A 27580-nucleotide genomic window follows, 5' to 3' on the forward strand; every position below is an offset into this window, starting at 1 on the left:
CTTATGAGGCTACATTCAATGTTTTTAGGATCGCTCTTCTCCACCTGCTTTAGGCTAGGCAACCCTCTCTCTCATATTAACATATAAGACACGGGTATATTGGTTAATTCATTTATTATTGGATAGTTTGTGTCCAACATACATCAAGCTCAATTGTTATTGACTCCACATAGACTTCCATGCATTGCTTAACTTATGATTCAGTAAAATACAGCACCACCATTAAACAACATTGTGAACTGGCTAAGAGGGTCTTTTTTAGACATACGGAATTAGGTTGAAACAAGAAGACATGATTGGTTGACAATGGTCACATCATAGGAATGTTGATTAAACATAAGGGAGTTATAAAGCTATCATCTTTTCACAGATCCAGTAGTTTTGATCCTCACAATTTCTATCATTCCAGCTGTTCTCTACTTCATGGAACCTTATTTCTACACATTTTTCATTTCTTGACATTGTGCCTTGGAAATCGTTTGGCTCCCCATCACCCCAGTAGCTGAAACAAAACACAAAGAAGTTTAATACAATCCAAGAGGAATCTGATGGAATGTGAGCAGTTGGCCTTTGGAATAAAGGAAAGTGTGAACCTTTTTTTCAGTGGAGTGTCGTCCACCCATACCCAAGTGTCATTGGTTTCTCCAGTTATCAGTCCGATCCATGTGTACTGCAACTTAAACTTTCTTGTGAAATCCTTTTTTTAACAAGAGAAAATCAGTTATCGCAATAAGAATGGAGCCAAATTAAATCCACCAAAGTGTTGCTGTTTCTCTTATTATTGTCAATAATCATTCACACATCAATACCTGCTCATTTTTGCTGTTGATGACCACCAGGTCGGCACCTCGTTGCAGACAGTCGTTCCTGCTCTCTTGCCAGGATTTCTTCTTGGAAGAAGAAATGTAATAGAAACTGGGACGTAAATATACCCAGCCTTCTTGGAAGTAGCGATCTGTTATGAATAACAACAAAGACAACCTTAGAAATGAACCTTATAGAAATGAACACATACATTCTGGCTTCACTGAATTTAAAGGATTTAGAATTGGTTATGTATGATGAAGCTCAAAGTATTACACAGCATGATACAATATGAATTTACAAAGCACGATATAGTTAATCACCACACAACAAATTTTTGATGACACTGTGGTGGAGATGAAACGTATCTCTCTCTCTCTCTCTCTCTCTCTACACACATCTTTTTCAGGAATAAGTCAGAAAAGCTAAAGACTAATGCATGCCCCTAGTGTATAGATCCCTGGTATATACCTAAATATAGTGCAAATTTAAAACTCAACATGAAGTTGTCCAGTTTGAAACCATCTTAAACCATGATCTCAATAGTAATATAGAGTCCTATTTACTATAGTGGATCATCATATCAATCAGGTTGGCACTGAAAAGATTAGTTGTGATGTCATCTAAGAACATTATAATACCCAGCGTGACCCAAAAGGAAAGCTCTCATTGTTGGTATGATACGTTTCATTCTCATACTGACCAAAGGGAAGCAGTTCTCTCCTCAGCCCGTTTTTCTCCTCAGTGAGACGTGTGTGTCCCGCTTCTAAGGCTGAAAAGAGCCAAAACATTATTTTGGAGAAGTCATGTGAACATGCCTTATCTAACATGCACGGGGGACAATTTGTGGCGCAGCATCTTGCTTAAGGACTCCTTTGTCACAAGAGCAGAAAGAGATTGTGACACTGTGTGACGTAATCTACACTTTAATATAAGGATGTTGACAGCCTGAAAGCTCTGCCTGGGATTATTCAAGTCAAAAACATGAATGAAAAGTCCAAACTTTTGTAATTGAAAATGAAGGACTTGGAGAGAAACAAGGAGAACACACACAGAGGTCTGATGAGGTTTTGCCATGTTACCATTTATCAATTGGTCTAAAGAGGGACATTCACTTTGACAGAAACACTTGTAACCTGCTCAGAGACTAGCATGTCTCGTCAATGCACTTATTGAACTACAGATCTGTAGATAGTGTTGGAGTCAACAGTTTCAAATGACTCACAGAAAGCAAGACGCAGGGAGATGTTGAGAGCAGCTTGTAGGATACAAAGGAGTCCGAAGCTCACAGCAACCAGCTTGAAGAGTTTTCTCCCTGTGTTTAGGTATCAGGACAGGACAGACATGCACACACCACCTGTCAGCCTGCTACTATGAGCTCAGGCATTTTGGCAGGATCATGTGTGAGGACAGGCCAAAGCAACACAGCTCCATAAATCATTAGATACTTAAATGATATATATATATATAATATATCAAAAGGCCTTCAGCATAAAAAGGCTTAATAAACATATACAGAAGCCGACCAATGATATTTATATACATTTTTGCATGAAAGATTCTTCCTCTGTTCTTTAATGACAAAATGTTATTGATATTCTGATTTTTAGTTGTTCTGTCTCACCAGACACTGCAGCAGTACCTCCATCAGGCTGTTGGGCATCACTCGTTGGCTCAGGTAGATTCACATAGTCCCTGGTAATCCCAGATTCCTCTCTACGCATAAACCTGGCCATTTTTACAAGCTGACTGGAGACTGCTGGATGCGTCTTTTAGACCAAGACACTCATGTGTAATCTACTTCTTCTTCCACATTTTTTCAAAGGTTTGGTCCTTCCTTTTTTTCCCTCCACGTAAACCACGTCTTTTTTTTGACTGTTGCTTAAATCAGAATCAAAATGAACTGCAACAGTTCAAAGCGGCCTCGAATGTTTTTAGTTTCGCATAAAAAGTTGATGAGACTGTCTTGAGTTATTTTTTGGATCCAGACTTTACAAACATCTTTTTGTTTTTTACTAAGCAGACATTACTAATAATTCATGTCCTCTATGTCAATGTGCCCCCTGGGCCACTGAGGTTTTTAGATCCAGAATCACATCATTAGGCACAATGTTGAAACACCAACTGTCATCACAAGTAGAGCTCGAGGTGACACATCCAAACTTTGCTTCCCGCCATGGAACCAAATGGGTTTCTTCATACCAAGCAGAAGTGTGCCGCAACAGAGGGAAATATCTGTCTGAATAGCAATCATGTTATTGTCTAATATGAAGCTGAAAGTCGTTTGTGAAGTCGTTAACAGGATCTTTACCTCCATCAGTCTCAGTTATTGATCGATTTAGAAACATCTAGTGGCAAAAACTGTGTAACGGTTTCATCTGACCTGATCTTCTGTGGCTTTCTCGGGGAAACCTTTTCAGCTGTGGCCAGATGTACCAACAACCCACAACCAGGAAATACCCCCTTTCCTGCACGCACCTTTTTACTTCTCTTTTATTAGTAAAATGCACCCTGAGTGTTCTAGAGTCAGCTCAGAGTGATTTGATGAAATCTATTTGCAATTGTGCTTGTAATTGGTAGCGTTTTTCACTTTATTTAATTGATATGTATATCATTTCTAAGAACTACTTTGTCAAACAAACAAAACCTGAAAATGAGTAACAAAAAAAGTGTCTTGCAGTTGTTTCAATGATGTTTTCATACTCTTGCATTAGAGTAGGCGCAGATCAAGATGGCCATTGGAAGTTATATTACATATGCACAAGGGGAAGATGAGTTTATGCTTTAACATGAGTCATAGGTTTCACTCAGTAAAGTTAGAGTGTGAGTCAGATATTTTCTACCAGCATAACTGTTTGTTCCCCTCATTGACCTCCTCTGCATTTATTGAATGGGGGCGTATTTCAGCTCTCTCTTGAGCATGACAGGAACCGAAAGAGGGAAGGTACCAGCGCCGGCGCTCCGCACGCACATCACGCACTGCGCGTAGGGCCCCAAGTGCCTGGGGGGGGCATCAAAAAATCTGGGATGTGACAAATCATCACAGTAGGCTACTAGTATAAATAACAGATAAAATATGTCTAAAGCATGCTAATATGCAAAAGCAATACAAAAGTAATAGGCCTAGACCAAATTAGTCGAGAAAAAGGGGAACCTCCTGTGCGGCCCCCCCTCCCAGTGGTTTGTTCGATTATGCCTCAAATCTCAAATGTGGCAGACAGCTTTGAAATGGCTTCGAAAAGGCATCAAGAGTCGGGTCAACGGGCGGTCAATGGCCCGCCGGCTGGCCGCATATACTTGAGCTCATAATGTCCACAGGGATCGCCGTGGGCCGTATTCGGTACTCGTCCGCGGGCCGCCCGAAGTTTCTGTTACCGTTTTTGTTATCATTTGTTTTTTATGTTATCATTTACGTTTTTGTTATCATTGACGTTACCGTTATTGTTTCTGTTACCGTTAGCAATAAGACTAGCAATCATTCCTTAGGTTGCTAGCTAGCTAGCAATGGTATGGTGGTCAATGATGCCCTTAAAAAGCTTGATGTCACATTTTTCAATTGGGTTGTGGACTCTGCTATCATGTCACTACAGGAGAGGTTTGAGACCATGAATCAGGTCAAGGAAAAATATGGAGTGCTGCTTGACTTCAGCAAAATGAACGGAATGTCCAAGGAGGACTTGAAGAAACACTGCAAGGAACCTTCCTCAGCTTTCACCACAGACATCTGCCTTGGAAATGCTGACATTTCTTCATAACAATCAGCTTCAAGCAGTATATCCACTAAGCATTTGTGCTTAGGGCACCCAAATGGCTAGCGCTGGCCCTGGAAGACACAAAAACAAAGGAAACCAGGACGAGGCAGCAAATGGAGGCAGTAGATTATGTCATGACTCTTAGACAGAAATGCAGTAGGGGGGGCGGGGGATCAAACGAGTAATTAGGCCCATTGTAATTGTAAATTAACTGTTAAATAACACTCAATTGGACCCACAACCTTATCAGACGCCAGTTATGGCGTTTATATATGTTTCCACTGAGCACAGTGTATTTGCAAAACCTCCAGTGTGTCTGTTTGTAAAGCTATGAGCTGGAGGGACATAATAAACAGTCAAATCTGTACAAGTTGGTTCGCTGACGGCCCGGCTGTCACCCGGCGGGCCGCATTGGACAGGCAGCCGGACGCCCCACTTGCTGGCCACATAAAATGACGTGGCGAGCCACATCTGACCCGCAGGCCTTGAGTTTGACACATGTGCCACAGAGCAGAGGTGTGGACTCGAGTCATGTGACTTGGACTCGAGTCAGACTCGAGTCATGAATTTGATGACTTGAGACTCGACTCGACAAAACGTACAAAGACTTGCAACTCGACTTGGACTTGAACACCGATGATTCGTGACTTGACTTGGACTCGAGCCTTTTGACTCGAGAAGACTTGCTACTTCCCATGAAAACTGGGGGAAAACATTTTCACACCACCGCGCCGCTCTGTTTATCTGCATCTGTCAAAAAATGTGCGCCGCCTGTATGCAGAGAGCGCGCGCTGCACGACATCCAATCACTGCAGTCCATTTGATCGTATCAACGAGACAGCTCGTTCATGGTTACAAAAATCTGGATTTTTGAACCCGGATTCAGACTCCGATGGAAATCCTCGCCAACATTATGTCAACGTCCGTTTTAAAGTAGTGTAATGAGCTGAGTTAAAGTTATTAGTTAATCAGTTGGGAAGATGTTGCATGTGTTCACGTTATGCTCTGTTACCAGCTGTAGTTACGCGAGACAACCCGAGTTTTGGGGGGCCGTGTATGCGGAAGTGTTCGTTCGGCGTGGTGACGGCCAACAGTGACCGAAGTTGAGTTGTTTTATATAAATAAATGCACCGGAGTTGCAAGCCAGTCATCGCCTCCTTATTTATGCTGCAGCATTGGGGTGAGCGTTACAGTACTATAACACAGTCACAGTCGATCCACCATTACCCTTCCCTTCGTAGTCTAGGTCTGTGAGGCAGCGCACCATCACCCAGGGTTCCCCGTCCCCACTATAATAAAAGGACTCGAAATGACTCGAAACTAAAATGGTACGACTTGTGACTCGACTTGAGACTTGTTGGCTTTGACTTGTGACTCGACTTGGGACTTGCTTCGTCTTTGACTCGACTTGACTCGGGACTCGAGGGCAATGACTTGAGACTTGCTTGTGACTTGCCTAACAATGACTTGTTCCCACCTCTGCCATAGAGTATGTTACCTCTTCAACTCTGCTCTTACCTGCAAGTATTTTAATGAATCTCATGTGATTTTTTCATCCAGATTTTTCTGACAAGCTGTGCAGTTTGATCAGGCCTGTAGCACAAACACTATACACGTGCATTTAAAGATTAACCTTTTGAAATGCATCATCATGGGTTCAGTTTTTATTGGGGGTCGAAAAAACGTTATTGTAATCTTCAGAAAGGTTGATTTGTAAATAATGAAAAAATAAAAATTAAAGAAAGCTTTAACAAACGTATTAGTAAGGGCCAGGCCTACAACAGTTGTTCCCATTGATCAGACTGCAGTGTCTCCCCACGGTTTTTACTTCATCGGGGGGGAGACCACCGGGAAACACTGCCAGCGGTCGGTTATCAAAACATTGCACAGAATCCCTTTGTGTTGATTTCTAAAGCCTCGCATTGAGACACACGTCACTTTATTGAAGACGCCGCGCTACTTGCAGGTCGCTGTGTTGTGTCAGAGTTTTAAGAAAGTTAGAAAAAACATGTCATATGGTCAAGAAGATACTCATTTAACGTTATTTGGGCTTTGCATGAGGAGGAGGAGGCGTGTTCATGTCTGATTTGCGTCACCTGAGGCACATCGCTGATAAACCAATAGGGAGTCTGGATGGTAAATGTTTACACTTCTCATCCAACCACATTCAAATTCACTCAATCGACGGCACGATTTATCCGGATCGTTTTTTTGTGTGATTTTGAACGCCGACAAGCCGGAAAACAAGCCAAAATGAAATAGGAGTAACGAGGCGTTTTTTAAAATGTAAGAAGTAGAAAGTACAGATATTTCCGTGAAAAGGTAAGAAGTAGAAAGTAAAAATCGTCTGAAAAATAAATACTCCAGTAAAGTATAGATACCCAAAATTTCTACTTAAGTACGGTAACGAAGTATTTGTACTTGACACCTCTGCTTGTCTGCTTGACACTTGGCCCGGTATGCCAGATTACCAGTCCAGCCCTGCCTCCAGAGGACCCAGCCTTCTTGGTCGACCTGGGCAGGGTCCTTTAAAGACCTGGGCCCGGTTTTTCAAAAGTAATCCATTAGGATTTTGGATAACAAATTGGATCAAATCTTGAAAATGGGTTTTTCAAAAGAAGAAACGGATTACATAATCACATTACATTACATGGGGCGATGGTGGCACACGGAGTAGAGCAGTGTGCTGGGGGCCGCATGGTTGGTGGTACGAATCCTGGCTGCTCCATGTGCCATGCCGAAGTGTCCCTGAGCAAGACACCTGACCCCTAATTGCTCCCCAGGCAAAAATGTAATGCATGGGTTATAATGCAATGTAAGTCGCTTTGGATAAAAGCGTCAGCTAAATGACATGTAATGTTATGTAATGCATTAGATCACGTAATCCAATCTTGGTTTTGATCTGGATCAAACCTTTGTTTTGGGTTTATCAGAACTTTTTTGTAGGATTTCGATCACTTTGATCCCAAAAATCTGGGTTAAACTGATCCCATCAGAAGGGTGGATTCAGCGTGGATCATGCAGTATCTTACAAGATATCCTATTTATTCAAAAAGTTTTAATTTTAATTGTTCATCTGTCAGGCTACAGTGATTTGGTAGGCTTTAACATATTCAGCCTTTCAGTATAGGCCTACAGCAAAGTAGAAAGAGTTTGGCCTCCAAAAATAATCCCCCAAACAGCTTTCAAAATTGACCAAAAATACATTTTATTCCGTCAGTAATTGATATATATATATTCATCACAATCAAAAATATTTTTGTTTTTAGAATATTTATTAGTGCATGCAATGATTACAGAATAACCCAAAAAATGCAAAGAATGGCAATCACTGATTTTTGAAATCCCAAACAAATCCAAATCAGAAATAGTGTCTAACTATTGGGTCCCTCGTTGCACGTCCTGTTTGTTTGTTCTGGCTTAGTAGCGATGTTGTGCAGGACAATACAGGCAAGGGTTATGTTGCATGCTTTCTGTGGTTCCGCTCTCAGGTAGTTAAGGCATGCAAAGCGTCTCTTAAGAAGTCCATTTAAACGCTCAATTGCACATGTTGAAGCGTGCTTGCGACGATGTATTTGCTGTTAGAAAAGGAGTCATCAGCCATGATAGGTTTTTTTAAATGTGTGTGTTTTCATTTCAAATAAAAATAAACTTATATTGACCCCACACTGGCTATTCTACTTGTTGCTCTTTACATATCTATAGTTCTACATTGTGATTTCCTATCCTGTTTGAGCACTGAAAAGTTCCTATCCGGATCAGATTGATCCAATCCGATATTGCTTTGAAAAACTGGCTCAAAAGTAAGCTGGATCACGTGATCTCGGATCACAAAAAAAGGATTTCTAAATCTGGATCAATTTTATCCGGATTAAACCTTTTGAAAAAGTCTATGCCCACTGTATTGCACTTCTTAGTTGAACACAGTTGTGTAAACTGTCAACATATTTTGGGCACGAGGGCTTTACCACAGAGAATTTCAAGTGTTCCTCATTCTGAGGTGCTGGCTCAGGCGGGGCTCTGTGCTGCAGCGGGTTTATTGAGCAACGGCAGTGATGTTGACCTCAGACAGGTCTAAAGACCATTACAAACTAACATACAAACTAACATACAGACGGCTTTAGCTGAAGCTGTGTGTGGACTAAACGATGACCTAATCTCCACTGTGTTTACAGGTCAGAGCAGAGCCTCTCGGTCCGGTGAGGAGACAGTCAACAAGGAAAACTTGCTCAATTGCTCAGTAAACTCAAAGAGGACTTATTATTACCCCTCTTCCTGTCTGAGTTTCTGCTATGTCTGTTTGTCCACTAGGTGGCACTGTCTGTCGTTGTTGCCAGTTTCTTCACTTGAGTCATATGCCTGACATTGCACTCGGGATATAAGAAGGCTTCGATATTATATGCAATACAAATGAAAGAAGTGGCACTATGAAAGGTGTATGACTACATGAAAACAAAGCAATGGAAATGAAGAACCATGTATTGAGTTGTTTATCTCAGTGCCAGATAATAGTCAGTGAGACAGCAGTGGGAGATTTACATTATCATTATTACATCACCGTTATCATGTACTTGATAGGTGTGATTTGCTAATATGGTGTGGGATGGAGTAGACAGTAGACATCTGGAGTCCAACCCTGTACAGGTCTTTGTGGAACTCCACTGGGGCAGAGCAGAGATAGACAAGGGATACAAGCTGAGGCAGAAGGAAAGGTCTTAGGCACCAAGAAGTCACCAGTCAATCATCTCCTACAGGGAAGGCAAAGTCCCAAACCATTGCAGCTACCACAAGAGAAGCATGCTGGGTAGGACGAAGACAATCGGGATGCAAACAGAGATGAGGAGCGTGTATGAGTGGGGTTGGCGGGGGATTGAGAGCAGGTGTAGTGAGAGGACAGGAGAGGTTTCTGACAAAATAAAACAGGAACCAGATATGAGATAAGGATGTTTCTCACCTACCTAAACGCTGACATCTAGTGAACAGGATTAAATGAGCAACCTGCCTCTTGTAATGAGGACCATTTGTCTTTCTATGTTTTTTTTTACATTGTTACATAATGTAAATATTCTTAACTGCAGCCAGCAGAAGAACACAGCCACCGTGTAATAGAACATTTTCACACACAAAGGAAACAATGTTTATGTAAAATCCTCCACATTACTTATCAGGCACCTATCAAACTCCACACAGCGCTAATGGCTCCTACAAATCCACCGGCTGATATTAGACAAAGGGTGAGACAATCATTAGACGTAGGCAAATATTCCAACATCTAATCAAGATGAATAAATGAATATTTACTTAAAACGGTCAGTGGTCACTCTCTTCAGAGATAACTCAAGGAGCAAGGCCTATAACTATAACCTTTAGAAGGCACACAAACCAAGATGTTTCAAAAGAAAACATCATGGCTGGAGACCTGACAAACTTGCACGGTGTGCATGCAGGAGAGAAGGCCTCCACGCTGATGACCAATGCTACCGGACTAGAACATTGTTGGTAACGTGGTGAGATGAGGTGCTGCACAGAGAAGCCCCCCCCCCACCCCGACACCTCTCACCCATTAGCATCAGCCTGTGAACCCTGCTGCCAAACCGCCACATGGCCTATTCCACTTCATCTCCCCTTTGAAACATTAGATGTTAGTGTCTGGCCAAAAACTATTCTCACAATCCTCATGCTGTGGTAACCTTGTGAAATTAAATATTTGTTCAAAAGTGTGTGTAGTGTGAAGGGGCTTTTCTCTGTATAACGGAATTTTTTTTAAAGATAAATACATTTTATTATATGGTCGTAATTCTACAACAGAAAGTCATCATATGTAGATGCAGCAGACAACAAAATCCCACCATGATATTATTTTATGAGACAAAATGAAATATTCTCAAGAGGTATCATTGGACTGGCTGTGGTGTACAAACAGGAGCAAGGATAGGTTTAAAAGTGGAATTCCTTAAATAAAGTCAACAAAAACCAGGCTGGTTTAACCAGGACAAAGCCGTCCCCTCTGAAATAAGTTGTTGAATGTTCGTCTGTCCCCACAGATGATGATCATGTCTTGCTTTATGACTACTGCAGTACTGCTTCATGACAATCCAATTCTTTAATGATTAACATTCCCAGGGTGCAGGGTCTCCTCGGGATGTTCTTGCAGTGCTGATTCTATTATGACTGTGATCATGCAGAAATCCCTCAAAGGATCCGGACAGATTCTGTGCTTCTGCTGCCAATGTACGGCAGGATAATTATCCATTCCCATCACGCCCTGCGGTCCGAACAGGAGCCATCTTGGTGTACAACATCTCCTTCCTCCACAGTTGGTGGTGCTTTGCATGTTGAATGCATTGCCTGAGATATCAAATGAATAATAAAGTTGCTGTGCAGGGGTTTGACGCCAAATGAGCGGTGGAGCCCCGACGTGTGCAGCTCTTCGGACGTGCTTGTGTTGCAGGACGCCCCCCCCCCCCCCCCCCCTCTCTTCCCCCTCTCTCCCCCTCTCCCTCTCTCCCCCTACCGGCGTACTAAAGGTGACCGGGGAGCCGCTCACGGCTCATTACTGAATGTCTTCACATCGAGCGGCGGCGGGAGGCGGAAGGGAAGCTTTGCGGCAGATCCGCTGCGTCTTCTCGGCCAGGCTGCTCCGTGTGTCGACGTCTCTCTGCGCTCAGGATGGATGAGCCGCCCCGCGCGCCACCATCCACTCGCACCGTGAGCGCCCCGCACCTTTAGGCGGCTTCATTTTTCACACGCAGCCGCATCTTCATCCCACTTAGTTTGGGCTCACCTTGCCAGTGACGCTAAAACGACGCGCATGCGTTGCGCTTGGAATAATTTTGCATCCTAAATCGCCTCCCCGAGACCTTGTGTCAAAGTCGTTGCCAGGACCAGAGTTAGTGATGGGGACTACTCTGGAGCGCGGATGCGGGGGCTTCTTGTGCCTGTCCCTGCTGGCGTCTGTGGTGTGCGGGGCGCAAAGGTGAGACCTCGTGATCATGTCATATGTTCTTATTTGACACGGGCCCTGTAACGTCTCCTTTTTCTGTTGTCAGAGCCAACGAACCTAGCAACATGTCCTTTGTGAAAGCCACGGTGGACAAGCTGCTGAAGGGCTATGACATCCGTCTGCGGCCCGACTTCGGAGGTAACTAGTTCCCGGTGTCCTCTGGGTGCATGTCGCTAACATGTGCGCAGCGCTCACGCTCTCGTGTCCCCCGCAGGCGCTCCCGTGGACGTCGGCATGAGCATTGACATCGCCAGCATCGACATGGTATCTGAAGTCAACATGGTAAGTCGTCCCCCCCCCCCCGCGCACACACACACTGTCCCTGCAGTATGAGACTGCTGCCACGTGACACATGGCTCTCAGTGCGCTCTGCCCCAAACAGACGGACGCGGGGACATCCGTGTCCGATTCGCTCTGCGCTTGGAGCAGCATCGCTCCTAAAGTGCCCCCCCCACCACACACACACACACACTCACACTCACACTTTTCCGCAATGTGTCCAAGCCAATTCGTATGCATGAAGTACTTCCCCGCGGTGTCACAACCGACGGAGGCTGAGAATAACCAGAGAGAGACCGACATGGAGAATTAGATCACGCAGATCTCTCTTCCTAGAGGGAGGGGGGGAGATAGATCTATCTTTCTATCTATCTATCTAGATAGATCTATATATATCCATGTATATCTATATATAGCATTGAATCTACTGTTACTTGGCCTCAGTGCAGTCATTGTATAACAGCTGACTGTGGATCAATAGCAGGCCCAGAAAAGCAATGTCATGAAATGTAGCCTATTGCTAATATACTCAACTATATTATTACAGCCCATTACAAAGTCCACTCATTATTTAATGCATGGCTAATAAGAAGCAAGGATTGTTATAATAGTTGGAAAGGGTTCGGTCCGTAGTCACATTGTGATTGTGTAACAACATTAAGCAAAAATAGGATGAGGCTTAATTGGAAAGAACAGGCCAATAATATGACGTCCGTCCCTCAGTCAATCTGCTACTTTTACCAACACGGGTGGTGTTGCGTGGTGCCCCCGCCCTCTGCTGCACAGCAGCCATCTCCGATCCATTCAGCCACCGGGCAGCGCTCCCAGTACACAAGCTAAAGACGCTTTAACCTCCGTTGCCTTGCGACTCAAAAGTCAGGCCAGGATGAGCTTCGTGTGCTGGAGTCCTTCAGGTTTCTGTCAGAGCACAACATTGCAGCGTGTCATTTTGGCTCCAAAGCCTGAGACCTGTTATCTATTATCTACTGGTTGGGTCCATTGCTACACACCTGACGAGCATCCCCACATTTGATTCATTTGGTCAGCATGGAATAACACAATATATGTTAATAATACGTAAATAGTGATTTTCTTTTTAAAAGAAATGTGGATGTGAGTAATATGTCGTTTGGATGTCTAGCTCAACAGAAATGAGAATCTACAGAGAATGGTAAAACCTTTTATATAAGGCAGTTAAGCAGCTAAATGAAACTACATGTTTTTTGTAGCTCACAACGATAGCTTTTCACCTTTAGCAATTATTTCTCATCTCGTTGAAAGATAATATCCAATCAAATGTGCACCATACCTATTCCACTTTGCAGATGAGACTAATGTACAGATCACCTGCTGGAGAACCCAAAATAACTCAATTACCAGTAGATTTTAACACATAGGTATTGATATTAATAGATCATGAGTAAGTTATTGCTGCTCTGCTTTGTGTGTAATTCATTTGGAAATGTTTTCATAAATTCCCTAGACACATTTGAAATGTCTTTTAGTGATTTGTTGAGCTGGGGCAGTTCAATACACAGGACTGTCCTCTGGTTTTCTTCAGCCTAAAGGCCCGGCCGGGCACTGCCGCCTGGTTGCTTTTTAAACACGCGACTACCCCAAGGTGGTAATGCTAATTCATTTCATTTCCCCCTAGTTGGTCACCAAGTTGGTCAAAACATCCTTATTTATACTTGTGCAAAATGCCAAAGGGAGGACAAAGAAGTATGAGAAGGATAATGTCTTCTTCCATGAAAACATCCTAAACTTACCTATTGTAAACTGTAAACTCATATTCATGGACGACTCAACGCTTTTATACAATCCCTTTAATAAAAATAACATTATCACACTTGCCTTTATCAGTCAAATATCTGTGCCAGTGACGTCAGGGAAGCATAAGCCCAGTTACAAAGACTCACAGCTACATGCACCAAGCAGAGCTGGAGCACACGACGCACAGCCCTTTGTGGTCCAGCCCAGGCTGGCTCCTCTGCGCCGAGTTTCTGGCGCAGTGGAAAAAAGACATTAGAGACATCCAAGTGTAACTCTGTGCAACTCATGGCTCTTCCAACTTTGCAAGACCACCCTTTGAAGTTGATATTTGTCTACAAATAGAATTCATGGCAACCCAATGCACTCATACCATTAGGATATGAGGGAGGAATGTTCTGCATTAGGGAGAAATAGAGGAAAGCTTGTTGAGAGTTTAAAAAGGAAATGGTTTATCATCTGGGAGCTTGAGTGATCTCAGTCTGTTTCATGTAAACAAAGGGTATTCATTTGCGAGTGTATTGTGGCTTGAGGGGAAAGCGAAGCCTGACTGGAATAATGTCATTCAAAAGCTGCTATTCATCTCACGTTATTCAACGGGGGAAATAGCTCAAGGGTCCTTAGAATGATCAGGATTCATCCTCTGGGGACCACATACCAGTTTGCTGGCTCCTGTCCAGTAGTTTATCTGTTCTGGACCAAAGCATTGCATCCAAGAATGGACCAACTTATCCCAGTTAAGGACAAAGATGTCCCTGAGGACATTTCTCATGTCCCATTGTGACAGATCAAACAACCATTCCATTAATTGATGTGAATTTGACAGATACGGATTATAAAAATATATAAAGGATGCTTGTGAAGCTCAACTGAACTTGGCAGTCATTTAACAGATTTCATGGGGATTTTCCCTCATACTGGCCTTAGTCATCAGACACGCTGTGCCGTCAGATGCAAGGGCAGCTGGTGACTTCATGTTTAGGTGATGGGACACAAGGCTTTGCTGTACGCCGCCCAGGTCCAGCTCCTTCTCTCAGCATGTACACTGATGATCTGTGGCAACGTTTCCACCCATGTGTAAACACCACTCTTTGCGAAAAGGACACTGCATGCGTTCTTGTCTTAGGAAGCTTATTTGTCTTGTGGATGTCAAACACTGGCTGTCTCAGCATTCCAGACAATCACAAGTATGGACACAAGTATCTCTTTAGTATGGGACGTAGTAGTATGGGAACAGAATCCAAGAAAGTTTTATTGTCAAGTATATTTTCTCCTAATAGGAATTTGTTCTGGTGCATAACAGCTCTCAACCTCTGCAAGGTCCATGGCTCTGGGTTCTTCTGATCAGTCCAGTCCACTTCTGTTAGGTACTACCTAGGTCTGTTGGGCCCCATTCTTGGCCTGGTATTGAAATGTGTAGTTGTTTAGGATTGAACGTGGTTGGCTTGATGTTGTGGCGTGATTGGTTTTCACACGGGACGCCCATCAAACTGTCGCTTTAAAGTGCAACCAGTAGGCACACTATCTCTGCTTAGGAGAAGGGTGCAGACTACATTTGTCATTACTATAACTCAGCATATTTATTTGAATGAAGCATATTTGTTCTGTTCTTTGTTATTTATGCCTGAAGATGTATTTCCTGTCCATGTTTCTTATTCCTTGCTCAAGACCTATGAAGTTACATTTTGATAATTTCAATTTAATGAGGAATGACTATTGAAAGATGTTATGATGATGAGTAACTCAGGCTAGAGTAGAAAGTGACAGCCAACCCGTTCTCCCTAAACTAGTTAGATGGCAGAAGTCAACGGTTTTTAGAATTCAGTAACCCTATTTTTTCTTTAGTTTGCTTGATGCCAAAGAGAGAAAAATCACTCACCTTGGTGACTTCCATCTGCATTCTCCACAATAGATGTTGTACAATGCACTGGATGTTAGTCTCTTTCTTTTGCTCCACATTGCTCACATACAGACTTTGGACTTGGTCTGGAGCTGAACTCGAGGAGAATATCTTCCATGTGTGATAGAAAACACCGCCCGAGGCTGTAGAAAGGTTGCTGCTGGTAAAATCAATCAATAGCATCAGCACACAAGCATAAGCAGCTTATCGACCATTAATAAAGATGCTTGCATTGAGTCCCATCAACATCTATCTACATTACACTGTCATCCAACTAATAGGATCACATAGTAATACATTCATTTAGTCCATCTTAATACCAGCTACATATGGAGTATAGAGTATAAGCTACACGTCAGGGATATTTCTTATTGGATCTACCTTGTTTACCTTAGAGATGGAACCATTACCAGGGTACGATGCCCGTGGTACACGTTCCAAACAGCATATTATATATGTATCCCACTCTCCCATCCAAGACATTCCACTCAATTCCCTGCCTGGAACTCTTGCTTGTACACAGCTATTTAAAATGTGAAAATAATGGTTTGATTCTAAAACTTTGCTAAAATGGCTTCCATCTGCATCCTGCCGATTTGAATGCTGTACGATCACCTTCATCAGATTTGGAATGGGCTGAAAGGGATGACTGGACCAGGAATCCTGCAGTTGACGTGACAGCTGAAGGAACTTGTTGAGCCAAATATATCAAGTGACATGTGACTATTTCCTAATGTATACACAAAGGTCATTTGTTAAATGGAGTAAGTTGCCAATTTACAAGACATTCTATTTTGAGCTTCAAACTATTCTGACGTGAGTTGAGATCATACCATGTGAGCAAATGTAATGGAGGTAGCTATTTGTCATTAATAGCATTAATCAAATAGTGCTTTGAGTTGGCGGTACGAATGTAGCTGTAGTTGTAAACCACAGGGAAACACTGCTCTTGCTTTGTTGTCTCCATCGGATTCATCAACCCATCATTCTATCCGCCTCATTAGGCAACACAGCCACGGGGGGTCTATCTTGCTGCTGCTGAAGGCAGATGTCAAAGACGGAAGTCTTTGTCATCATGCATCATTTGTTGATAATAAACACTGATCTTTTCTTGTCTGACTTGTCAGTGTTGGCTAAGCCTTCTCTGCTAGCCTAAACAGAATAAGAGCTTTTCTATTTCATTTTTTTTAAATACACTATTTTTCCTATTAGCTTCTTTTTTTTCTCATTGCACAGCTCATGTCTTCCTCTGTTCATCCGATTCAGCCCCCGTGTCCCCATGTAGACTTTGCTATGTACTATATGGGGGACCATATTGTTGAAAGTCTTCAACCAATCAGATTTCTAGTTTGATATGTTGGGCGTTTTCTTCGAAGTGGCAGTACTGCAGAGGTAGCCTCATGAGAACATCTGCATTAACGTAGAGCGCAGCAGTAACGTGTGCCCTGATTGGTCGCCCAGGTAGAAAATGCCCCACTGGTCCACTGGTTTAGGGTTTAAATGAAGTGAGTGAGAACCAATTCAATCGCAGTTGAGTTGAGAGATGTTTGGAAGATTTTTTATTTTGTTGAGTAATTGGCCTTGGTACCAAAGTGGAAGCTGCAAAGAAGTGTTGTATATTATTGGAATTACTGTCATTGCACTTAAATAATGAGAACAATTGAATTGATTTTGAATCAAGTGGATGGCATTCAAGACCAAAGGTACATTTACATGTAGATGGCCCTGAATATGAATATGAAAACACTATACATAAGGGGGTACATGTACACTAGTGATTACAGTTGAGTTGTCAACAAAGGTGAGGGCAATTGTTAAAAGGCTGTGCAGTGAAGTGAAGTGAGTAAATGTATTTTTACAATTACACTTTCTTGAAGCTGTTCAAGAAATATTTTCTATGAGTGATGATGCTGCCTTCATCATGCTCTCTACCAGTCCTCTGTAGGCATATCTGCATATTTGATAAAGATAGTGTTATTCTGTGTGGAGACACAGTCATGGGTGCACAGGGTGAAGAGATTGGGGCTAAGACGGCGGCCTTGTGGTGATCCTGTACTGACTGTGAGCTTAATAGATACCTGTCCTCCTATTCGCACCACCTGCCGTCTTTCTGCCACAAAGTCCAGAATCCAGTTGCATGATGTTCATGACGTACACGTACACAGTTATCCAGGGCGTGACATTAGCGCCCGCCCACTCATCACATGCGGGTAGAAAAAGATAAGACCGTTCACTGAAGGGGAGGCCCCGTCGATAATGGCTGGTTCATGATCCAAATGAGAAAATATACACTGATTGTAGGATGTACGGGAGTGAAAAGGTTATGGGGGTCTCTTTAGTAGCTGGGACAAGCCATTTCACAGTGGACCATGAGACGTTGGTTTGTCATGTCCAGGAAAATATGTTAGCCAGGTTGTCTCGTGTCTGTGTTGTGAGTTCCTGTTTTATTTTGAAAATGAACCTTCCTCTTGTGTCAGGCAACTTGCCCCTTCCTCCTGTGTAGGTCTGGTTGTCTGCCCTGCCCCTGATTGTTTCCACCTGTGCCCCCACCCTGTGTGTGTATATATTGTCTGAGTCTCCCTTTGTCCTGTGCCACTTCGTCTTGTCCCTAGCCACAGAACCACCGTTGGGCTCCTCGCCTCAGCTAGTGTCTGTATTATGTTTTTGTTCTTTGATTTAGTTTTTTTCCTCTCCCACGAGTGATTTTCATTTCATCGGCTCTTGCCCCTTTTTGTTAATAAACTTTGATTTTTTGGTGAACCTCGTCGTGCATGTGGGTTCAGGACCATGGTTGGCCATATCCAAAGCATGGCGACTCAACGGACGATGAAAGCCAAGTGTTGTAAGGTCCCTGGTCCTCATGAAGTCGGCAGAGCTTTACACACTTATAAGAGCGGAAGAATTGGTGACTGTACATATACATTTAATGTAGTGTTTACAATGGTCCTTTACAGTTGAAAGTAAGTTTTCGACACACGAATGCAACGTCCCGAGCATTGGAATGTAGCTGTTTAGTCTGTTTGCTTTGGCTTTGGTCCTGTGGTATCCCAGTCTTCAGGGTGGGGGCTAACGACCCTCTCCTCCCTATCTGCCATTGTCATGGCCGTGCAGCCCAGTTGTGATTTGACAGGCCGGACCTTGCTGGGGCTCAGTTCATGCATTATGGATGGTATACTATCATGGTGTTTTAAATTCTGTACACATAATGCAAAGTGAATTTTGGCATTGCCTTACTAGCGGGACCGTTTGTGGTTTTTCACCTCAAACACCTCATTCACGCTTGACATGCTGGAGAGGTGAAGTAGCTTATCTCCATTGGAGCTGTTATCAACTCAGCCATTTATTTCTGCCATAAACTATGGATAACCACTATTTCTGCTTACATATCCCCAGAAAGTAAATGCCATCTTGTCTGGGTTCATCATTTTCTGTTGCTTTTCCGTGTTTTTCATCAAGGTCATTCACTGCACAATGGTGGGTTCATTACAACTGTAGCAACCTAAAATATAGTTTACTGTGATTTCATTCCCACCAGAGAACAACACAGAGGCCTAATTTGCTAAAAGTTAGCAAAAGGTCTGAAATCATATTTCCCAAGTTCCTTCTGCAAGTGTTTACTTGCGTCTATTCACGTCTTTGCAATGACTTTTTGTATGCAATCCGTTCCAGTCTCATGACAGAAACAACTTTCATGATAAGATGATTCATTCTATTCACATCAGCTGCCTTCACCCTTTTGCCCCAGTGCGGTACATCTACTGATCAAACATGTGCAGCATGCTTCTCCAGGCCCTCCTTAGAGAACCTGACACGTCTTCTTCTTCGTCAGCTTCTCATTTTCGATGTGGACGCCCAGCTTTTTTAGTCCTCAACAATGTCCACCTCTGTTCCCCTGATTTGTCCACCTAAAATCTAAATCTAAAAGCTCTGTATATGGATTTTGCTTGTATCGTCTTTTTTCTAACACTGCATGTCATCATTGACCCGTCCACACACTGATAGCCGGAGCTGCCTGGTGGCTATCAATTACCATTCATACAATTTGGTTTAGTGTCTTGCCTGGGCCACATCGACATTGATTAGGGAATCAATCAAGGGTTAGGGGCAGAGGATGTTGCATGTGTACAGACATAGTTATTTCCATAAGTATGAATTACATCATTTTACATATGTGTTTGAGGTTGGAAAAACCTGAAGCTATGTGGATTGGGTACATTAAAGATTCAATTCAATTCATTTTATTTTGTATAGCCCAAAATCGCAAATTACTAATTTGCCTCAGAGGGCTTTACAGTCTGTACACATGCAACATCCTCTGTCCCGAAACCCTCACATCGGCACAGGAAAAACTCTCCAAAATATGAAAAAACCCTTCAATGGGGAAAAAAAGGGAAGAAACCATAGGGTTGTAAGATGGACACATAATTAAAGGGCAATTTCCCCCCTTTATTGAAAAACAACAATGAAAATTGCATCAAGTGTGTATTATTTGGTACAATTATTATTGCAGTTATTTTGCATCTATATATTTCTGTTGGACTATTCAGTAATTTATTTGCGATCTTGATTTTGGCTGCCACCTCTCACGCTTTCCCCGTGTGACACACACGCTTTTACATGTTTTCACACGCACTCACGCCACACATCCAATTTATTACGCTAAAAAAAACAATCCGCGCTGGTTCAACTCCAACCTCGCCGACGGTAAATGGAGCATCTGTGAATATATCTTCAGCTCTTACTTCATGTGGAAAAAGTTTTCAGCAAGAAGACAAACCAAGCCCCGCTGGTCGCGGACCACGGTGTGAATGCTAGTTAGCTAGTGGATGCTGATGGCCAGGAGTCACTGTGTATGGACGCTCCTGTCATCAGTGTGGGAATGGGTGAATGATGACATGTAGTGGAAAAGCAATTCAAGTTGTCAAAACACTAGAAAAGCATAAAACGAAAGCTGTCACCTTTTTAGAAACAGAACAGTTATGATTCGCTGGACCAACAACATTTCTCTGCACGCAAGGTGACAATTACTGTTTGCAAAAGACAAACTCTCCTCCACTTCTGAAGAATGTTATATGTACGAAATAGAAAAATTGATTCTTGCAAAGCTTGGAGCAGCAGACAGGAACTTTAAACTAAACTCCAAGGACCACATCGAGCCCTGTGCTACTCAGGGCAAGAGGCTTTGTCTGTGCAGATACATGCTTTTCATAACCTTCATAAGGTTCTGTGCTTCAAGTCACTTGTTGTTGAAAGGAATTATTGATTATGTTTGCAGGCTGCCGAGCCCAGTAAACGCTGTGTAGTGGCTGCTTTGTCACCCATTAACATGTTCGTTTGCCAATCCCCATTGTGGTTTGGGTTTGGCAACCAGTAACTTTGTTGGTCCAAAAGACCCAACGCCACTGTGGAATCTGAGTGCTCCTGTGAGCACTCCAGTCGGGTTCCTGTCAGTTCCTTTTCTTCTTATTTACTAACCCACAAACAAAGGCTAACAACACAAAAGTATAATTTATCTCCCGTTCCAGGAAAATCGTGTTGTAACACGTGGCCACGAAGCCTCGCACAAGGTTATGTTAGCCATTGTGTGTGGATTTTAGCTTTTCACATCTCCACAGCTCTCTCTATTTCCATCACTTACTCACTCCCTCTCACACACACACACACACACACACACACACACACACACACACACACACACACACGCACACACACACACACACACACACACACACACTCTCTCTCCACATACAATATTCCTTTCTGTTGTTTAGATTTTGAAGTAGTACATGCTAATCGTGATTAGCATCTCTCCATTATAGTATGTTAGCTTCGATGCTAGCTGGTCAAGGATGAGTCGTCATAATTCAACATATTTGTTCTTGCATTATGCCTATATTGTTTTTGTATGTTCATGACTATGTATATGAGCCATTTGTTACTCCATATTCCGTAATTTGTCCCTACACTCAATAATGGATTCCTGGGTCTTTATTTCAAGGATCTACTTTAAGAGATCTGCTAAGCTTTCCAGTACACGAGCAGAATACAGAATACTATTTGCCCAAAAAACAGTATATATTTTTCTCAGATCAAGTTGTGCAGTAAGATGAAGAAGGGCTTCACTGCCCCCCCATCCGGCTAACCGCCCCCCCCTTTCTTGTGATGTCTTTCAGGGAAGGCAAGAAGTAGGTCAGACAGGAGCATACTGCAGTGGTTTGCTTGCCATAGGAGCCCATGTTCTGCAGCTATTTCTGAGAACGTAGATATATATGTATGTAGACAAAGAAAGAGCACGAGAACAATCAAGCAGTCCATGAGATATCACCTCTTATACGTCTGCACACAGCACTGGAGAGGACAAAAAGAGACAAACCAAGGGCATTTGCTGGCCTTGTTCTTCGTCCGCCTGCAGCTCGGTGCAGCTCAGTGCAGTGCCTCGCTGCAGCAGTGTTGGAGCTCCGCCTCCCAACTCCATGAGGCAGCAGTTTCTCCCTGCCGCCTAGTGAGCAGTGATGTCATCTTCAATACATCATTTTCTAAATGAATAATGTGTCTGTTTCCTCACTCAATGCTCAAACCTTTTCTTCTGCTACTGTGAACAGATATTTAAGGCCTGGTACTACTTTGGTGAAATGAAGTCATTCTCTGTATTATGGAGATTCACAGGTGAATTGTAATTTGTGGACATTTACAATTTTTATTTTAATTACTGGGGTATTTACCAAGATCACAAAATAAATAAGCCAAGCCACTGTTGATTTTATGTGAATAAATTGTCAATGATACTGACTGTACTGTTTAAGGCAGACTGGAAAACAGACAAATTCACTGGAATATTGCAATCATGGGGTCTAATGCAGCAAAAAGTCAAGCACATGTAGGCAGGCCAGTCATTGTAAAAAGAAAACTGAAATGCCAGAATTTAAGCGTTTTTTCCGAAAGTTTCCTCCAGCTCGTTGGGAAATGCATGCATAAGCATTTACAAAACGCAACGTATGCTGGAAAGCCAGAGAGTTGCGAGTGGAATCTTAACTGGCGCTTTGCACCTCAGATTAGCGTGATAGAAGAGGGAGTGATGCAACGTTCTCCTGCCTGCTGTCCCCAAGGTTAAATGCTGAAACTGAAGTGTTTGGATGAGCAGTGCATCAGAAGGCCTGCGAGGCTTTTAGCAGCCTACATCATTTGCATAGGTAAGGCTGTTAATGTTCTTTTGTGGCAGTGCTTTTTAACTACGACTGGCATGACCTTGATAAAGCTTTGAAGACCAGCACCCATCCTTTCTATCAAGGATCGTCTTTTTTTTTCTTGTTGCTATGTACAGTAGGTAAGGCACTGGTGAATTATGAATCCATCGAGCCACCATAAAGCTGGTGTTGATCCTGCACTTGCCTTTTGAGCGTCTAGCAGCGATTAGATGACAATTTTTCCCCCACTGCCCCTAGTGCCTAAATTCGTACATGTACAAAAGGCTTATTAGAAGCGACATGTGAGACATGTAGAAGAGATAATGCTTTACCTTCACTTGTGTCCTGCCGGCGCCATATGGTGGCAATGTAGACGTACATCAGCAACATACTGAGGCGTATCTATGGTATATGTATGGTACCTTTTGTTTTAAGTCCTCCACCTCGTACAAGCAGTAGCTAATTTAATGCTTTACATTGATAAGCTACTGCGTACATTATGTGGTTGGTAAATGTTTATGTTCCGATGGAGGGGGAATGAGTTAGTCCCGAAGGCCTACAGCTACGTCTGGAAATGAAGAGAAAGAAACAGAGTAATGCACATTGTGATGATTTTGAGATCAATTTTACTCTATTCAGCTTTGTTTAACGTTGGTCTTATATTGAAACTATGAAGATGGCCCACCAAGACGCTGAGCATCTGCAGCGCTCAGTGTGTATGTGTGTGTATGTATCCTGCTTACTATGAGTTAACCATGAGGTGGTGCTTTCCTAAGACAAACAATTGGCCAAGGTTTGCATTTTTTGTGTCTCAGACTTACAGTAGTTGCTGGAACCTCATTCATGTTTGTGGAGCAGATTTACTTTACTCAAGTTTAATACAGATATAACATACCACCAACATCACTCCTCTATGCCAGAGAATGCAAACATGCTGTCACTTTTTATGGTCGTCTATAGTGGTTGTTTGCACAAATAAAAATATGAATAAATCTCAAGTTTACAATTTTAATGATGATAATAAATCGCACAGTACCTAATTTCTGCTCTAATATCGATTTTATATTTCCTTGAAAAATGTATTCTTCAAACAACTGCATTTAGTCAACTGTCACTCCAAAAACTAAGTTTCACAAGATTTGATCGTTAAATCATGGTGACGACCACTTATTGTTAAGTGTCGTCACGTAACTGAAAGGAACCTCTGTCCGTTTCTCTGTGCTCATCACACACGTAGTGCCTCGGTAGGATTATCAGGGAGGGGCAACTGCAAAGCATTAATGACCATCATTCCATGGCACTCTCTTATTAAACATGGGCCGATTACAATCAGAAAAAAGAAGAGACGGTCAAACTGCGTGGCTCCCATTCCTACCGGCATGTGGGGGGGGGTTTGTGCAGTTTAAATGGTTCAAATGGTGCCTTTTGCCACTGTTACATTCTGTATTTGCCTTTATATGAAATAGAAGTTCATGGATTCCAAAGAAACTAACTGTGCGTAGACACAAAACAGCAAAATGAGTATTGAATAAATGTATTCTCTGTTGCATTTAACCCTAACCCTATTTAAGAGTAGGCTACAACAAACTGGAGTAGGGCACCAGAAAGCATCCAAGCATCATCTATACTCATATACTAATGTCATCTACTCATATCTTATATTTACAGTATTATCAAATGTCACCTCCCTGACTGTAATAATAATCATTAATAATGAATATTATTATTATTATTATTATTTATAAGACACTCTTCATCAACAGATCTCAGAGTGCCTGCTCATGCTCTCCTCAACATTCCCTCTTTTCAACTTGAATGGTTTGATGGCTATATTGTAGGGCTGCAACTAACGATTATTTTGATAATCGATTAATCGGTCAATTATTTATTAGATTTATTGAAAAAATGCATTTAAAAGTTTTAATTTCCAACCCTTTATTCTAAAACAAAACAAAAACAATTATAAAAAAACTAATTTTATGTTTCATAAATACTTCCGAAAGTACAGGTAGCTCGTTGAACATCATCATTCGTAAAAAATAAAGTAAAATACAAATCAGAAAATTATATTATTCTACTCTCCAAAACAAATCCCCACGTTCACTTGAAGCTCATTCATTAAATTATTACCATCATTGTAGTGCAAGTTAATTAAATGTATACACCGCATCTGAATACAGCTAAAAAATAGCCAAGTGCGATGAATTCTCCAATGGCATTTGTAAATAAATGCAGGCTTCTTAATCAGCCGTGCTAGTTTAATGGATCACTGTGTGTCTCCCTTTACCGGCATAACATCAACTACCGCATTACCCACACTAGACTACCGTATATGACAGCATTGAAATGCACAACACAAATATATTTGTCAACAATAACCAAAATGGGACGAAGCACGAAATATATACAAGACAACAGAAATGAATGGTCCAAAAAAAGCGAGTAAATAAAAACGTGTCTTTAGTCTTGCTTTACTGCTGTTAATAGTGATTTAACGCTAGCTGGATCAGATGGATGACGAGAAAACAGCAGAACAGCAACGTGGTGCTCCAGAGACGTCTTGCCTACGTCATGTGACTCGTTCCTCTACGTCGGCTCGGCTCTTTTTCGCAACTCTGAGTAACGTAATAATCTCACAATACAACAAATAGATAATGAAATTTGTAAACATTTTTCCGATTTATCGATTCGTTGTTGTGTTGTTACAGAAGACCAGATGTTGGATTAGATGACACAGAAATAACATGATATGCTTACTAGACGGCCTGTAATCCAACGAGCCACAGCAATACTAAAATATTGCAATATTACTGCAATACTAAACAACATTGTTTTGTATTGCAGTAATGATTGTTGAACCACAAGACAATAACAGTCGATAACAAGTAATGTCTTTTTTTATATTTGCCATATCTGGCCTCACGTCACTTCCGTATGAAGGACGAATGATCTGCCCCCCCAGCCTTCTGGAAAAAAGGTTAAAGCAGTGAAAACAGAGGAAAAGCTATGAGGGGCCGTTTAGGACTTAACTACTGAGACACTCTCACACACACTACTGAGACACTCTCACACACTCTACTGAGACACTCAACACTCACACACACTACTGAGACACACTCACACACACTACTGAGACACTCTCACACACACTACTGAGACACTCTCACACACACTACTGAGACACTCTCACACACTCTACTGAGACACTCAACACTCACACACACTACTGAGACACACTCACACACACTACTGAGACACTCTCACACACACTACTGAGACACTCTCACACACACTACTGAGACACTCTCACACACACTACTGAGACACTCTCACACACACTATTGAGACACTCTCATACACACTATTGAGACACTCTCATACACACTATTGAGACACTCTCATACACACTATTGAGACACTCAGACAGCATCTCACTATACAACATGAGAGCATCTCACTATACAATGTGAGAGCATCTCACTATACAATGTGAGAGAATCTCAGTATACAGTGTGAGAGCATCTCACTATACAATGTGAGAGAATCTCAGTATACAGTGTGAGAGCATCTCAGTATACAGTGTGAGAGCATCTCAGTATACAGTGTGAGAGAATCTCAGTATACAGTGTGAGAGAATCTCAGTTACACCGGAAGGCGGAAGCAAAGAGCGCTGATTTTGAACAGCGCAATGCGCCAATCATACGCGCCCTTCCTTCATATGCCTTGAAGTCCGAGCTTGCCCGTCCAAATTTATAAATACTACCATAATCAAGGGACGGAATGTCATTTTAGGACGTTTTCAGGCGAGAAATTAGGTGTTTAAGCAACATTTCGGCGGTCGGTTTGTTAACATTCAGCCATCGTAAAAAATTCCATGGAGGATGTCGGAGACGTGAGGCGTAGTTAACGGGACCACCTGATGCCCCCAGCACCGGGCGGTCAGCCTCATCTCACGCCGCAGACAGCAGCCTGTTCTCGGCCAGACTTCTGTGAAATTGACTACTTAAATTGACACCTACTACTAGGGGGATGTTGGACCGTCCTGATTTGCAATGCCCTGACGCGTATTTGTCCTCCTTTTTTCTGGAGTTGCGCTGTGAAAACTGTCGCCCCCCCCCCCTCTCTGGCCGTAACGTCCGCGCCACCCCCGCTAACCTGAAACGACTTTGACACCCCTGATTTAGAGCCTCACGAAATATTGTCCTTTTTTATGGTGTTATGGATATGGTCACCCTACATTGTATCTACTTTTCCGTAGCGGAGACACGAGTGGATCTTACAATAGAAATATTCATTAATTAATATTTGGATTTTAATGTATTATTTAATCGATTATTATCCTTCGCTTTGAAGCTGATGCCCTGCTGCCGGTTTCCATGACGGTCTCCCCACAAGACCTTTAATAAAGACACGATTAGTTTTATTCCACAATGATAGACAGTACAATAAGCGCGCACACTATGGATACAGTCTAGTTTACGTATAGTTTATTAAGGTTATGAATTTAAACTCTGCTCGCAAAATAGCCATTAAACAAACACCAGTCTCAGATTAGAGGTTATGAACACTCATCCTAGTTATACTATCGTATATATAACCGCTACGGAAAAGTGGATCGAAGCGGAGCATTTCACGGATGTCTGGCCGAGAACAGGCTGCTGTCTGCGGCGTGAGATGAGGCTGACCGCCCGGTGCTGGGGGCATCAGATGGTCCCGTTAACTACGCCTCACGTCTCCGACGTCCTCCATGGATTTTTTACGATGGCTGAATGTTAACAAACCGACCGCAGAAATGTTGCTTAAACACCTAATTTCTCGCCTGAAAACGTCCTAAAATGACATTCCGTCCCTTAAATATGGTAGTATTTATAAACTTGGACGGGCGACC

General features: G+C 42.4%; 2 protein-coding genes across 3 annotated transcripts in view; one reads left to right on the forward strand and one right to left on the reverse strand.

The window, feature by feature from the left end:
- Positions 1-105: 105 nt before the first annotated feature.
- On the reverse strand, positions 106-2853 carry LOC119227702 (CD209 antigen-like protein A). Of its 2 annotated transcripts, XM_037486713.2 has the most exons (6): positions 2429-2852; positions 2030-2119; positions 1508-1576; positions 810-955; positions 594-697; positions 106-502 (listed from the first exon to the last, which is right to left on the reverse strand). In XM_037486713.2, the coding sequence occupies exons 1-6, from the start codon at positions 2538-2540 to the stop codon at positions 346-348; spliced, it is 678 nt and encodes a 225-aa protein (XP_037342610.1). In that variant the 5' UTR covers positions 2541-2852; the 3' UTR covers positions 106-345. The 2 variants fall into 2 exon arrangements, with proteins under 2 accessions (XP_037342610.1, XP_037342612.1); XM_037486715.2 differs by lacking the exon at positions 2030-2119 and having other exon boundaries at positions 2429-2853.
- Positions 2854-11066: 8213 nt separating this feature from the next.
- gabrb1 (gamma-aminobutyric acid type A receptor subunit beta1) overlaps positions 11067-27580 on the forward strand; it is a 44008-nt gene continuing 27494 nt past the window's right edge. Inside the window, exons 1-3 of the mRNA XM_037485811.2 lie at positions 11067-11532; positions 11606-11697; positions 11774-11841. Of these exons, the coding sequence (XP_037341708.1) occupies positions 11453-11532; positions 11606-11697; positions 11774-11841 (240 nt within the window). The 5' untranslated portion in view covers positions 11067-11452. The remainder of the gene's footprint in view (positions 11533-11605; positions 11698-11773; positions 11842-27580) is intronic.

The sequence above is a fragment of the Pungitius pungitius genome, chromosome 14, assembly GCF_949316345.1.
Source record: "Pungitius pungitius chromosome 14, fPunPun2.1, whole genome shotgun sequence".
Lineage (NCBI taxonomy): Eukaryota > Metazoa > Chordata > Actinopteri > Perciformes > Gasterosteidae > Pungitius > Pungitius pungitius.